The sequence below is a fragment of the Haliaeetus leucocephalus genome, unplaced genomic scaffold (genome assembly GCF_000737465.1).
Source record: "Haliaeetus leucocephalus isolate CR32 unplaced genomic scaffold, Haliaeetus_leucocephalus-4.0 Scaffold163, whole genome shotgun sequence".
Lineage (NCBI taxonomy): Eukaryota > Metazoa > Chordata > Aves > Accipitriformes > Accipitridae > Haliaeetus > Haliaeetus leucocephalus.
The window spans coordinates 700,294-715,325 of NW_010972599.1; the positions used below are offsets into that span (position 1 = coordinate 700,294).

The 15,032-nt window shown below is 40.0% G+C and overlaps 1 protein-coding gene across 4 annotated transcripts in view; it reads right to left on the minus strand.

Annotated features, from left to right (window-relative positions):
• Positions 1 to 3,148: 3,148 nt before the first annotated feature.
• GPD2 (glycerol-3-phosphate dehydrogenase 2 (mitochondrial)) overlaps positions 3,149 to 15,032 on the minus strand; it is a 63,157-nt gene continuing 51,273 nt past the window's right edge. For all 4 annotated transcript variants that reach the window (XM_010563051.1, XM_010563052.1, XM_010563054.1 and 1 more), the window contains 8 exons: positions 13,840 to 13,974; positions 13,418 to 13,593; positions 12,765 to 12,896; positions 12,150 to 12,308; positions 8,886 to 8,998; positions 8,712 to 8,790; positions 8,491 to 8,589; positions 3,149 to 4,773 (listed from right to left, as the gene is read on the minus strand). In XM_010563051.1, the coding sequence (XP_010561353.1) occupies positions 4,648 to 4,773; positions 8,491 to 8,589; positions 8,712 to 8,790; positions 8,886 to 8,998; positions 12,150 to 12,308; positions 12,765 to 12,896; positions 13,418 to 13,593; positions 13,840 to 13,974 (1,019 nt within the window). In that variant the 3' untranslated portion in view covers positions 3,149 to 4,647. The remainder of the gene's footprint in view (positions 4,774 to 8,490; positions 8,590 to 8,711; positions 8,791 to 8,885; positions 8,999 to 12,149; positions 12,309 to 12,764; positions 12,897 to 13,417; positions 13,594 to 13,839; positions 13,975 to 15,032) is intronic.

Consider the following 15,032-nt stretch of genomic DNA (forward strand, 5'->3'; position numbering starts at 1 on the left):
GTTCAGAGGAGGCAGACAAAGCACGGTGGCCGAGGCTGGCATTTGCTGAGGATCAAGTTCAGTTAAATACAGAGTCAAAACTTCCAAAAATTTTACAGAAGCCAGTCCCCTGCTCACGTCCACCTGGATAATCTAACATACATGACAGTCCTTGCACAAGACTGTTGTGAAAAGAATGAGCAAGCTAAAGGCTTGCTCAGGGGAGCAAAATTTAATCTCTGCTTTTATTTGCAAAATAAGAAGAGGCGAGATTATCCCAGCGCATGCCTGCATCAGCGGCATCTTCCGAGCGAAGAAAGTATCGATTCTGAAACACAGCCTGTAATCTCCAGCCACAGCAGCCATGCACATGCTTTGTGCAGCCAGTGCTCCTGTGTCAGGGTACAGGCATGCAAAAATGGGGGGGGGGGCCTGGTTAAATAGGGAAATGAGGACTAAAACCTCGAGGCTGAACACACATACAGATCCAAAACCCCCTCTTTTTCAGTGAGGAGAAACACTTACTTAGCAGCAAAGATTCATCCCCACTGAAGATGGTTTTTCTCTCCTCAAAAGATGCAATCAGTTCATATCTGACACGGGAAACACCCAGCTCAGGCATCAACGCTTAAATATTAATGTTGCTATGATATTCCATATCATATTTCTAAAACAGGCTGCAGAACGCAAGTGAACATAAGTTGCAATAAATCTGAATTTTTGAACATTCAGTGGAGAAATCGTGCAAAGCAAGGGAACCCAGCCCCAAAATACTGTTCTAGAAAAACTCCTATTCATTTCAGTTCTGTGCCGAGTAGCAAATTCAGGATCATGACCCAAGGCAATTTTAGTGCTGCAAAATATTTGGGACAAAGATGACTGTAGCAAACGTTTTCTGACATACTACTTACACACCACAGATTAGATAAAATTCATAATCTTTGTAATTATACTCTGGAGGTATCGGTCCTGTTTATTTCTGTGGGGGACGTGCAGAGGGGAGCTATTCTGGCTGCACATACACAGCCCCTGTATTCAGTACAGCTACATCGCAGTTGTGGAATATCCCTATTACAAGTGTAAATTAAAACCTATAAAATAATATGGAGATTATAAAAATTGCGTTAAAACTGATAACAGCTTTACTGATTTACTGACAATGAAAATATATAGCATTTTTTCTGTCAGAACATTTATCAACACATGGCAACCCTGGACTAACTTGACATGTAAAATGATCAAAATGGATTATGAAATCTCTTCCATTCATTTCTATTGATTTTGGTTATGATAAAATTCATCAGTGTGCAAAGGAACACTTGCAACTGGCATTTCCCCCCCCCCCCAAAATCCAGGCCAATTGGCTAGCTGTAATTTTAGTATGAGATGGCAGTGCAGAATACCTTACCCTTCGTGTCACCGGCGAACACACACAGCTCCTACGTCCCGAGAATGCTAAGTGCTGTATTAACTCCTAATTTTCACTTTTAAACTATGAAGTGCTAAATTCTGAGCTAAAATGGGAAAGCATGGACAAAATTATGTTATGTTTACTAAGAAGCATCTATCTGAACATTTTTCCTTTAAAAATAAACTTTTTCAAGGCCAAAGTTATTTTTGTAACTGCCATAACAAACTGCCAGTGAAGGGACCATTTTTAATCAGTTTTATTGATTCATGCTTTCAGCTCTTACTCAGTTAAAAACAAGGCACATTAAATACATCCTCTTATTGCTCTATAAATGCATGCGGCTCATTCTGTATATCAAAAGTAATAAATAATGGCAGTAAAACACCAAGACAGTTATAAAAATGACAACCCAGCCTCAAACACAGTATTTAACAGTTCAGTCTAGAACAGTAACCTAACAAAATACGTTAAGTGCCACATGTAAAACATGCAGTGTGTATGTATGTGTGTACATATATACACATGTATTGATACACGCATATATAAACACGCTGCATGTACACGCATCCCCTCCCCCACAGGCGTAGTTTATTTAAAACACAAAATAACCCCCCATCCAGAAATACAACTCCCACCTCAAAAAAAAAAAAAAAAAAAAAAAAAAATTGCTGTTTTTCCACCTAGGATCAGAACAATGCAAGACAGTGACATTTTACAACTCTTTCTACAGTACATTCACATGGAAAATAAAACCAAAAAACAACAAAGCCAACATTCCTGAAAACAGATGAGAGGTGATAAATAAATACTTCTAGATTTTTTCCATGTATAGATTTAGCTGTTTTAAGTAACACATGCAATCTTCTCTTGTTACACAAGGTAGGCATACAAGATCTTGCTGTGCCATACAAAAGAGCAAAGAAGCATGACAGTAAAGTGCCTAAGATGCAAAGCAAATTCATATCGGAGGACACACATATAGCCAAGAAAATCCCAAAGTCACATTCTGTATGCAATATTACTAAAACAAGAGAACAAAGAGTATACTTTGGGTACAAAGCAGAAAATCCTGGCTTTACAAGTAAACTTGTATTATTAATTCTTAACAGTGCCATTTATAGAGGAGTGGAGGAGAATTTTTCTTTAAACCATACAAAAGATGTTAAATATTGTAAATATTTTTCTTTATGTGGCCTGGAAAAGGTCTCATTACTTTTACTTACTTTTTTTTTCCTTAAACTGTTGTTAACAACAGAATCCTAAACCCCTTCCCTCCTTACCTTGCTCACTGAACCAAAATAACCTGTGTATTGTACATTCATTTCCCTCCAATTCTGCAGTATATGTAAAATCTGTTACTGTGTTCTTATTTGAAACAGGTGTTGGAAATATGAAGCTGTGTCAAACATTACATACTTTACCTGAATATACTGAAACATATTTCAAAAAGAAAAGTTTACAGGACCACAGAAACAAACCCCTTTGTTCATAGAATTCTTACATTGTCAAATATGCTAACTCCTCATTCACATAGACTGTGCCTCACTAGCACACGACTCGAAGCAAAAAAGCCATAACACCTTAACACTATCTGCATTTTGGTACAAGGCAGTGTCAAAAGAAAATTTAACATGCAAAAAACATCTGAAAGGCATTTTACCCGAGACTGTCTCCTTCCCTCCAGATTTTACCAATTGTTTGGACTGAGAGAAATATAACCATTTGCTGAATTTTAAGTGAGGCTTGCCCCCCACCCCCTTTTTTTTTGTACCTACTACTATTAAACACCTGAATTTTTAATTTTTTTTTAAAAGGACTCTGCCTCTCCAGCCAAACACAACATCTGTACTTACTATGCTACATACTAACACTCCTCAGCATCTCCACCTTGTGTATGTAATCATTTTCCCTTTTAAAATATCAAAGTAAACTTTGCTGTTCATTCCTGTACTGTTATTTTCCATTAAAGTGGTGACATCAGTTAAAATATATCAGATTTTACACAATTAGAAATTCTGACACCTTGAAACTGAAGTTTGTTTTGAGTTGTAAATTGGTATTTATATTCAAAGAATATAACAGAATGAGAAATTCATCAATGAACCATTCTTACATTTTTCCCTTCCTTATTCTACATTAGGCAGAAATCTTCCATCTGATCTTGAACCTAGTCAATCTAACAATAGAAAGGCAAATAGCCAGATACAACATTGTTGAAAACAGCTCAAGTGAGTGGTCCTAATTGTTTGGTTTTTTTCATTAATCTGCTGAAAAATAGCCCTTTCACTTTTATAGAAAAGTTAGTGGAATGCATAACAAATTTCATTTTTTCACTTTGTGTTTGAGCATTTTTAAATAAACAATTAAGACTGTTATGCTATCAAAAACTGCCATATTCTATATATCATCAGTGTTTGTCCAAAACCGGACATACTGAAAACAGTATGAAGCACTTTACAGCATAAAACACCACCTGCTAGACAACGCTGTTTATTAAAGGAAGCTTATTTTTATTAATATGGGAGAAAGGAAAGCTGTCCCCTAGCTTTTAACTAAATTATTAGCTTGGGTGATTAATCAAGATGTCTTGTAGTTTTCTAGCTTCATACTGCTGATATTTTTGTCTGGCCAAGTATTGGTACCACTGAAATAACAGAGCACTCGAAAGAGCAAAACCAACCACCTACAGAAGGCTCATGACAGTTCTTCACAGTAATCACTACCTCAGGAAGCATCAGTTTTGTTCCTTTCACGATACTATCTCCAATCCAGAACATCAGCTTTCCCTCTCTTGCTCTTTGTTGAAGAAGACAGATCAGCAGCTTTTAAATACTAAACGCGTATTTGTAAAACTCAATGCAATGCATTTAAAGGCAGGATTCACTTTCTAAGCATCATTTTCTTTAAGAGGTAAAGGTGATATAAAAGTTAATGAACAAGGCAGTATGTGCACACGTGCTTGTGTGTGCACCCAAATCTTTCTAGACTGTATTCCTGAACTCTTTGTTAATAAGCCCCTGTGACTAAAGAATACCCAATCCAAAAGGCCACATACTGGAGTATTAAGAGCTGTACAGAAAACCATTAATAATGAAAAAAAATGCACCAATGTATTTTTTTAAGAGCTACACCAATGGACAGATACTGGTCATCTTGAACAAGCAAGGACAATCAGAAGCACTGGAATGTTTTTCAGCAGAGAGACGCAGCTACACGTCTCTGTTAGCCGTGGCTGTGAGCAGATGTTGTGTTTGAACTCACAGTCCACCACCGCTCCGGTCCACCGGAATCACCACCCTCTGATGCAGATTCTCCTCTGCAGTCTTCATGAGCACAGCCAGCCGGCTTCCAGACACATGGCCCTTCTGAATAGCACTCATGAGCTTAAGACACAAGAGGGAGAGCATCCTGTTAACTCATTTGCAAGACAAAGAGCAAAGGTTGACCGTTGGTACAGCCCCTCACAGGAAGACCTCAGTAAGCAGAGCAGCCAGAGGGACAGCAGGGTAACCGCAGCCGATACCAGTCCAAGCGGACACCACACAAGCCCTCCACTAGTACGGCTTACGGGCCAGAGGACACCAGCAGCTTGGTGCTACTAACTCCTCTGCACGAGAGGTGTATGAACACGGCTGGCTGTCCTGACCCTGAGCCACCGACAGTAGACACTGACACAGTTCCAGTCTAAATGGCTGAGATAACACTTGCTACTGACTCTTGAATAAAATAATTAATGAATATACAGAACTGATTTTTCCATATATAAAACAAAACTGCTGTATGGTTTCAAAGAGTCACTTCAAAGCTCATTTACATTTTCCAGAAATATCAATGAAGGTTTTGGCAAGGCATGGGTGGCAGGAAGAGTAGAAGTACCAAATACAATCCATTTGGAAGTAACAGAGCAGGCAACCATCAACACCAGGGTTTTTCAGTGACATTTAAGAATGTAGGAGAACCCATCTATTTCACACGTGCCTTTTTTTTTTTTTAAATATCTGAAAGATGTAACTAATAGAAGAACACCATTCCTGATCTACAACTGACCCCAGACCATACCCTTTTTCATTGATATGCCCTTCTTTGTAGAGATAGTGTACTTGACTTCCACAATTCTTTCAAATCCAAATTCCTTTATAGACTTTTAAAACTAATTTGCCTTTAAGTCCTTGAAACTGGACTCAGCTCTATCTTAACGAACACACACTAGCACTAAGATTTTAGTTAATTCTTTTTTATCCCATGGATAAAGTGAGCATTAGACTTGAAATTACATGCAGTCAGCTTGTCAAAGACTACTATGGAAAGCAATCGGCACTTACAAAATGCAATTTCTTACTCCCATCGAGTGCTAAGAATCCTTTAGATTTCTTCCCTTCCATAGGAAAATCTATTAATTATATCTGCAGCTGGACCTATGCAAATGTGGTATCAACCCTGTGAAAGCTGGAAGTAGTACCTGGGAGGGGAAGGGACAGAAGAGAACCCCATGCTTTGCAGACCCAGCCGAGGCTGGAAAAACCTCCCTCCCTGCATTTGAAGGCATTTTGATCACACTGCGCAGCCCTGAGGCGAGACAGATGACTGAGCTGGGAAGGAGAAGACAAGCAGCAGTAAGAGCAGTAGCTACAGCCAGCAAGGGAAGGTCACCATTGCTTGGGCTTGGTGTTCTCCCTCACCTCCCTCCCCACTTACAGAGCAATCCCTATGCACAGACTGGGAAGCCCTAAGAGGAGAGGCATTGCCCTCACACCCATTCACCCTGCTTGACGATACACCCGACTGCCAGTCTTGTGTCTGTCTGCTCTGACTATACTGCGTGCTCTTTGGGGAGGTGACCACAAAAAAAATGGCTGATCCTCCGGCACTGCCATGAAAACAAGAGTTTCTGGTACATGGGTCTGTCAGGACCCGAGAGGAAATCTGCTGTTGCGGAAAAAGCTTCCTTCTCATTTAACATGGGGGTTTTTTTGCCTTTACATACCAAAACTAGTTCCCAAGGTCCCCCTCCTTTCTTGAGCATAAATGACAGCAGCACTAGACTTCTGTATTCAAGTCTTCAGAAAAACAGTCACTGCCATAAGACAGCTCTGTGTGCACCTAAACACTGTCAGAGCTCTGCCTCCCTGCCACGGTGGAACGACCTGTTTATATTAAACGCTGATCAATGCAGTCCGCTTTCTCTTTGTGAAACACCTGTAAGCACTGGTGTCTGCCGGGACCAGTTCTCACAAGACCATTATTTGAGTTACGTTGGTAATCTGCAGTTGGCCAAATGAAAGCACTTGGCATTGCTCTGCTCCCCACCTGGAGAGCTACGCAGCCACCCTGGTACAACGTGTTCCTATATTCTAATATAAACATCCACAAATATTTGCACATGGCTTTCCACAAGCATTCTGTGGTAAAATGCAATTACTTGAAAGTTTTCAGAAAGCAAACATGAAAGTATTGGGAACTGACTTAACAGATCCATTAAAAAAAATTAAACAAACATTTAATGTATTTTGTTCCTTCCATGGCAACCTCCTGTTAATTTTATTACCATACTTCCTACTTAGCACTTGGCTACGCAGCAGCTCCCCATGTGCTGTTCTCTGCCTCTACAGGAAGGAGGTGCATAGGCACAAGTGATCATTACTGCAGTGCCCAACACTGGTGTTAAATATTTAGATTGCATTGTAAAATGTATAGGAGAAGCCAGTAGCCACAGAGTTACACAGTTTTACAAATGTAACTGTGAAACTATACCAAAACAGCAACTTGCCGTTTATATTCTACAGATATTATGTCTTAAGGAGGCAACCCCTAATGAGACTATTCAGCACAGTAAAGCAAAAACCCCAGAAAGCCACCAAAAATCCACAGAAGACATAATTACTAGTTGTTTCAACTTCTTAACCACAATGTAACCAAACTAACCAAATTACAGTTTAACACAGCCCCTGCAGTAAATGGTGGGTTCCACCCCCAAATAAAAATTTTCATATGCAAAGAGAGATAAGAGGGAGACCCTTTTGCAATAGCCAGAAAAACAGCTGTGACTTTCCCTTATATGTGAATACATAAGCACAAACTCCCAAAGCCATTGTTTCTTCTTTCTGCCCCCATGGTTTGTTTGGGTTTATTTTTCCCCTTCCCAAGTGCATATCAGTTACCCAACTAAATTGCTGCATTTTAGGCAAATAAATAGTCCTTTTTTCTAATGCTGGACACAACCTGTGAAAATTTTCTGCATTTAGATTCAACAATGCTGCTCTTATCTACAGCTCATCTCGAGAGAGACAATTACCATTTCCTTTGCCTTGATCTTGTTTGTTTAACTTGACACAGTGAAGAAAGGGCTGACATTGACCAAAATCCCCAGCATTAATTTATCTCATGTTCGGCATTCATCATTGCCACCATGCAGGAAAGACATGGCAGTCACTTGAAATACCACACCAAGAAAGACTCTACAAAAACAAAGCTGGCTGGCAAACTGCATATGCAAGAGGAGCTGGGCAAACAAATGTTTCAGTAGCACCCTTAATTTTATTTTAAAGCCCTTCAAAAAGCAGATATATGGGTTGTCAATGTAATGTCTTTCGTACAAACTGACATAATGTTAGCCAATCCAGGAGTTAAAATGGGATTATATGGACTGGATGTGCTTTAACCACAAGCTCATTCTTTAAAATATTCAAAATAGTTTAGAAACTACTAACCACTTAACAGACCCAGATAAATGTCGGTGTGCATAACTGTGCCATATACCTTCCAGTGGACAATTGTATCGTTCTGAATATATTTAAACAGTATTTCTATACTAAAAAAAGCCAAATTCAGGTCTGTACTGTAGTATACTTTGTAAATTGGACCTGTTCTTTGGGTCTTACTGTTTCTGCACATAAAAAAAAACCCCTTGAATTTCAAAGTTGCTTGAGGATGGCTCTGTGTGTCACTTGTGATTTGGCAAATAGCATCAACACTACAGTGTTTACCCAAGTAACACTCACCTAGTCTCCAACCCAGCCCTTCAACAAAGAGATAAAAAAATTAAATACCTATGCCTTTGTTCATTAAAGTTACAGCCTCTCTTGTAACAAAGAAACACCTACCTGCAAAAATTCATTGAGCTCAACCTGTCCATTTTTGTTCAGATCCACTTCATTTAGAATATCATGAAGTGTGTTTTCAGCAATTTGCACACTGATGCTCTAGACAAAAAAAAAAAGTACAGAAGTATGTCAACTGGATTGTTCAGCACTATTTATGGCACACTCTAAAATTTAGATAAGAGGCTTAAAAAGGAAACTAAAAGAACACAAGGAAACATTACCTCCAAGACACGCTGCACATCCAGTATAGTAATAAACCCTTTCTTGTCCTTGTCAAACATGTGGAATCGCTTCTTGTACCTGCAAGATAAGGATTATCAGTGGGAAAAACTGCACTCAGAAGAATGACTGGTATTAATTCATAGCAGCATAGGGAACTCTTCTACTTTACTTACCTTTCAATATCTGAAGGCCCTAGACTGATTTCAGAGCTGTCTGTTAATTGATCTGATTTTACTTTGTAGCCCATTTCATAATAGAGAAACTTTTTAGCAGCTTCAAGTTCTTCCTACAACAAAAAGAAAAACTGTATATCTGAGGAATAGCAAGTTCTTACACAATTATTTTTAATGTAGTATTTATTAGCTTCTTCCACTTAACTAGAATTTATCTAATATCCAAAACCTAAGCAGACGGTAGCTAAAAAGCATTTAAAAAAATAAGTTAAGCTTAGGCACATTTTAGTCTTGAAAAGAGATATCAAGTCTAGTAAAGACTTCTAATTACTGTGTTAACACTGAAGGCATGGTATGGTCCTAAAAGTCACACATGGTATATCCACCTATTTCATGAAGAAATTGCAGGTCAGGCCTACAAAATGCCATTTAACTCACAGCTGGTATCTTAGTGCAATGTTTCACCTGTCTAGAATCAGCAAAAAAATCAGGAGGCTCAACACCAGGAAGGTTCTTTATGTTTTAAACTAGTTCTCTTGATGGTAGTAAAATTAATTTATTACCTGAAAGTTCGGTGCAAGGTCTTCCATAGCTAGTTTTTTAATAAGTGATAAACAACTGACATAACGTAAAGTACTGTAGAACAGAGTTCTTTCTACAGCGATGGGTACACCAAACACAGTTCTAAAAGTGATACAATCATCTGCCACATGGGCACCAATATTAAATAGTCCGCACTGCAGTTAACAAACAAGAGTAAGCATGCTAAGTAACGGCCGCAGTAGCATTAAAAGATTCCTAGGCACGTACATGTAAGCCACTTCATCTAGCAAAGACTTGTTCGTGAAGGCGTATTAGGAGACCAAGTGAACTATACCAGACTACTCTTACATACTTCAATAAAAGCACACAAATTAGCCTTAAAGTCCCAGACCAACAAAGACTTATTTAATGGTCTTACTATAAGATCTAAATTAAAGAATGCTCTTCTGGATAGGCATTGAATTGCCTCGTCCGTCAAGTTGAAATACAGCACATGTAAGATTGCTGTAAAAACGTAGCACTTCAAAATGGCCCAAGACTGGTTGCAGAAGAGGTGCTCAATAACTCAGGGGGTTTTTAGCTTCATGTCCTGGTTTCAGCTGGGATAGAGTTAATTTTCTTTCTAGTAGCTGGTATAGTGTTATGTTTTGCATTTAGTATGAGAAGAATGTTGATAACACACTGATGTTTTCAGTTGTTGCCAGGTATTTATACTAAGTCAAGTATTTACACTAAGTTTATACTAACTTAAGGATTTTTCAGCTTCTCATGCCCTGCCAGCAAGAAGGCTGGAGGTGCACAAGAAGGTAGAAGGGGACACAACCAGGACAGCTGACCCAAACTGGCCAACAGGGTATTCCATACCATGTGACATTATGCCCAGTATATAAACTGGGGGCAGTGGGGCTGGGGGGGGATCGCTGCTCGGTAACTAACTGGGCATCGGTCAGCAAGTGGAGAGCAATCGCGTTGTGCGTCAGTTGTTTTGTATATTCCAATTCTTTTATTATTACTATTATTGTCATTTTATTATTATCATCATTAGTATTTTCTTCTTTTCTGTCCTATTAAACTGTCTTTATCTCAACCCATGAGTTTTTCTTTTTTCCCCCAATTCTCTCCCTCATCCCACTGGGTGGGGAAGGGAGTGAGCAAGTGGCTGCGTGGTGCTCAGTTGCTGGCTGGGGTTAAACCACGACATCTCATTTCAAAAAGAAACCCCAGTGGATGTTCAGGGAATGCCCTGCTGGCATTAGTGAGCTCACGCAAGCCACACATGGCTTTGTAAGTCTTACAGGTGCATGCAGTACTTGTTAATTTTCCTTCCTGCAGGTTATGGTGAGAATGGGGGTCTAACTCCCCAACTGTGGGCCACTGGAGTTAAGGCTGTCCATGCAACCCTAACATCATGCTGGTTTCAAATTCTTTGCTTTGCAACCTTCCCATTTTCTCATCTACTGTTATGGAAGAACTGATACAGCTTTGTTTAACACGGTAAATTATTACATGAGCAAATCTCATTGGGTAAGGGTGAGACACCTCTAACTTCAGTCAAACACCTCTGACTATGAGGTTGCTCAACATACATGCAGACAAGCAACACGGCTCACAACTGTGACATGACAGTATCCTTTGCTTTATGCATTCCTGTGGGGAGGCTGTAGGATCACAGCAGGCCCTCTGGATAGCAGGATTCAAAGAAGCTCCTTCCAGAATGTTAATCAAACTTCTAACTGGCTAAAAGGTTTCACAAACAGTCCAAGGGAAAATTCCCATCCCCTTTGGAGTGGAAGAGCTAGGTGAGCATTCACAGGTTCTGTTTGCTTCAGAGTGCAGGTAGTCCCAAACCATGTGTCCCATTTGGGTAGAGCACTCCTTGCGCTGCCTTTCCTCCACCATACTCTGGACAGCATTACAAGCACAGCCTCCAGTATTCTGGGCATTTATCTTTTTATGACAACAGAAAGAAGTGGTAATTGGTAACTTACATGATGTGATAGTTCAGAAGGGGCAGGATGCATGTCAGTAAGCGGGATGTCTACATCTAAGCTAGTTATCCAAGGTACTCCTGACAGTTTGTGGACATCTAAACAAGGCCATAGGGTGAAATTCAATGCATGCACAGCAGATACCCTTATTAGGGTATGTCATCTGGCCGAAGTTTGTTTACTACAGAGCAGGCATACAGAGACTAGCTTAGATAGACACAGCCTGTTATCAACACTGCAAGTAAAGTGAGATGAGTCCCACACATGTCTGAGCACAGACCCGCTGGGGGCAAAGGAAGCTAACAATGACCTTAAACATTAATTTAGGCCAGAGAATGGTGCAAACTCAGCATTCATCACTTTTCAGAAGACAGAGCAGACAAAAAGGAGTGACACAGACTACAAGATCCCCCTTTTCCAAGGCAGATCTTTTGAAAAGTGTCAGTAAACAAAATATTTGAACAGGAACAGGATAGTAATGCCAAGACTGCTTTCATTTTTAAAGTTGGGGAACAACAGGATACAGATCTTCACTTTCCCCTCCACCCCCTGGCCAATACCAACTCATTTCACAGCTATTTTGATAAAGTCTGTGTAATGAAATATGCCAAGTGAATCATTCTCTCAGGAAGAAAGCATCACTTGAAGTTTTCTATTCAACTAATTTAGATCGTTAACATGGAAACTACTTAAGAAAAACAAAACAGTTTCAGATTAAAAAGGCCCTTTGTACCTTTTTTTTCTGCTCATTCCAGTTAAGTTCTTTCCCCATTATATCTATGATTCTTGGCAGGGCTTCCTCTGCAGCCTGCACATTCAGAAAGGCCAAGCGAGTACGTCGGGAAATCATATCCACTGCCGTGCGGGCATACTCTTTAACACCATAGACAACCTAGAACAATAAGACAAGGGAAAAAATGCAGATGAGAAAGTAGACGGGCATTGTCAGAAATTATGTTTAGCATCACAAATGGCACTGCTGGGCTGGCTATACAAAATGAACTTTCCATAACTAGTTCCCACCCAACCAAAAGAAGCATTTAAAAAGCTCCCTTCTCCTTGGAACATTTTATAAAACGCATCTGGGATCAAACATGTATATATGAAATTAAAAAAATAGACATTTAATTATATATAAATATATTAATATGTGTATATATAAACACATAAGCATAAAAGTAAAGCATGCTCCGGGGAACGGGAAAAACAAGAACAGAAAAAAAAAAAATCTGGACCTCACCAAATGAAAGGGTTTATGGAGATGTTTTACAGAGCGAGACAGCCCTGCTCTAGAACCTGCTTATCCCAAGAAGAGAATCAAAGAACACTATGTAGTTCTTCCACATACCTCAGCTTCAATATAAGGAAATTCTGACACAAGACGTTTTCCAACAATAGGCCATCTCTTTCCTGTAACTTGGGCTATTTTGGCCACCTCAAAAGCCTTGTCCCCATATGTTGAAGCTAGATGCTGAGCCACCTATGGAGTTGAAAACAAATTCAATACGCTTTTGAAAGCACATCAAATATACACACATTTTTCTTGTCAATTCTCTTATCACCAATAACAAATAGGCTGAAGAGGGTATTAGATTTTGATTGTGTGGGAGGAAACTACTTGTGTTGTGAATGGGTTAGACCAGCAGTGACACCACTATGTATGTATCAATGTAACTGTGACTAATGACGCTCCAACTCTTCTGCTACACTGTGATTACACCTGAAGTATAGATTTTGTTGTGCTCAGAGGAAGACAGACCCTAGCATGTCATAACATTTTAACACAGGAAACAGTCAAGATTAGGAGGAAGGGAAAAGGGGAAGAAAAGAAAAACAATTACTAGAATTTATTTTTTTTTAAAACTACCTTTGCCCCGGCCAGATAATAAGCTCTTATCAGGCTCGACAGAGCTTTGTACAAGTTACGCTGGCATTAGATTTAGTGGGAAAACAACACCCCAACACAGAAACATCAGAGCATCAACAGAAACCATGACTCACCTCACTTTCAAGTCCATAGTCTTGGACCAACCTAATGTAGAGAGTGGGACTCCAGTCCTCAGCCCCTTGTAGCTGCAGTCCAATGGTCTTACTGGAACCTGCCTTCAGATCATGCGCTTGAATAGCTGCATCAATGGTGTCCTGTGCCATGGCACGGTAGGTTGTCCACTTCCCACCTGTAACCACACATTTCCTTGTTTATTTGGGGAAAGCAAGTGGAATATGAAGTTGGTATGTACTATATATATTTTATATATCACATTATTCTTACTAGACTTGCTCCAACAAGCCAGTCATGCTACCACTGACAGATCATTATCTAGTTAAAGGAACATGAAAGATCATCCTGTAACGAGAAAAGTTTTCAGTAAAATACACTGAGGAAGCCCAACAAAGCTATACTTTAAGAGAACTTCCAGTACCTGCTATCGTGACAAGGCCACTATCGCTAATGGTAACGACATGATTCCGGGATATCGACTGTGTGTCTTTGGAGTTGGGGTCTATGACCAGAGGACGAATACCACTCCACGCTGCCAACACGTCTCCTCTTCTCACTGTCCGGAACCAAAGATCAGCCAAAGTCAGCCAGGAACTGATGGGTATTTATCTCATATCCCTCCTGTGGTCTTTGTGGCATTGCCTCCGTGTAGATACTTGCTGTGAAACAAGGACTGCACCACACCATGCTTGTTAGTTGAGCAACTCAAAGAGCTGGAGGAGATTCTCCAAAGTAATGAAATAAGCTGGGCTACAGAATTAAAAATAGCACTGCCCTGATCAGTATCAGTAATATTCTGTAGCCCAAAGCAAAGTCAGAGACAGATAGGTCCATTTTTCACACTGGTTAAAAATCTAACAGAACAGAGATATCCCAGGAACTGATCAACCAAGAGAGACTCAACTGTCAAACTCACTGATCAGCTCAAAAAACCCCTAAACTCAAAACCCAAACCCTACCAAAACCAACACACACCCCCCCAGCACCAAGTCTTCTCCTTGTTTGCTTGTGCTGACAGGACAGTCCTTGCATTACATTTCAGAAACCAAAATAAAGTTTGTTCCACATTAGTGTAACATTTGCTTTTAGGACTTCAAAGCTTTTTCTCTAGCTTGTAGATTATTTTCCCAAGTTTTCCTCTTGACAAGTGGTGTTTACTTTATAGTAAGTGCAGTTACACATATACACAAGGAGAAAAATTACTGGCAAGGTTGTGGTCAGCTGTAGCACAACCCCAAAGGCTGTACCCCACGCCAGCATTTTTACTGCACAGCAACCTGAAAGGGCCCAGCTGACTTGTCAAAAACCACCCAACAGAAGTCCACATATCTTACACAACTACCTCTTCCAGCTCTGCCTTCTCTGCCTCCTCCTTACCACTGCTTCAGCAACGTTGTCGTGCTCCACAAGAAGCCTGACTCAACGGCTGTTCACTACTTTCTTCCCCTGTGCTACTCCTCCGCTTCCTGTCCAGTTACAGGTATACACCTAAAGCCAACCCTGACTTCTCAGGAAGAAAACCTGAAGGCATCTGTTCATCAAAAAAGCCCTTAACAGTTGTAGAAAAATACCCCAGCCTCTGAAAGTCACTTTTTTAAATACATAAAACATAGG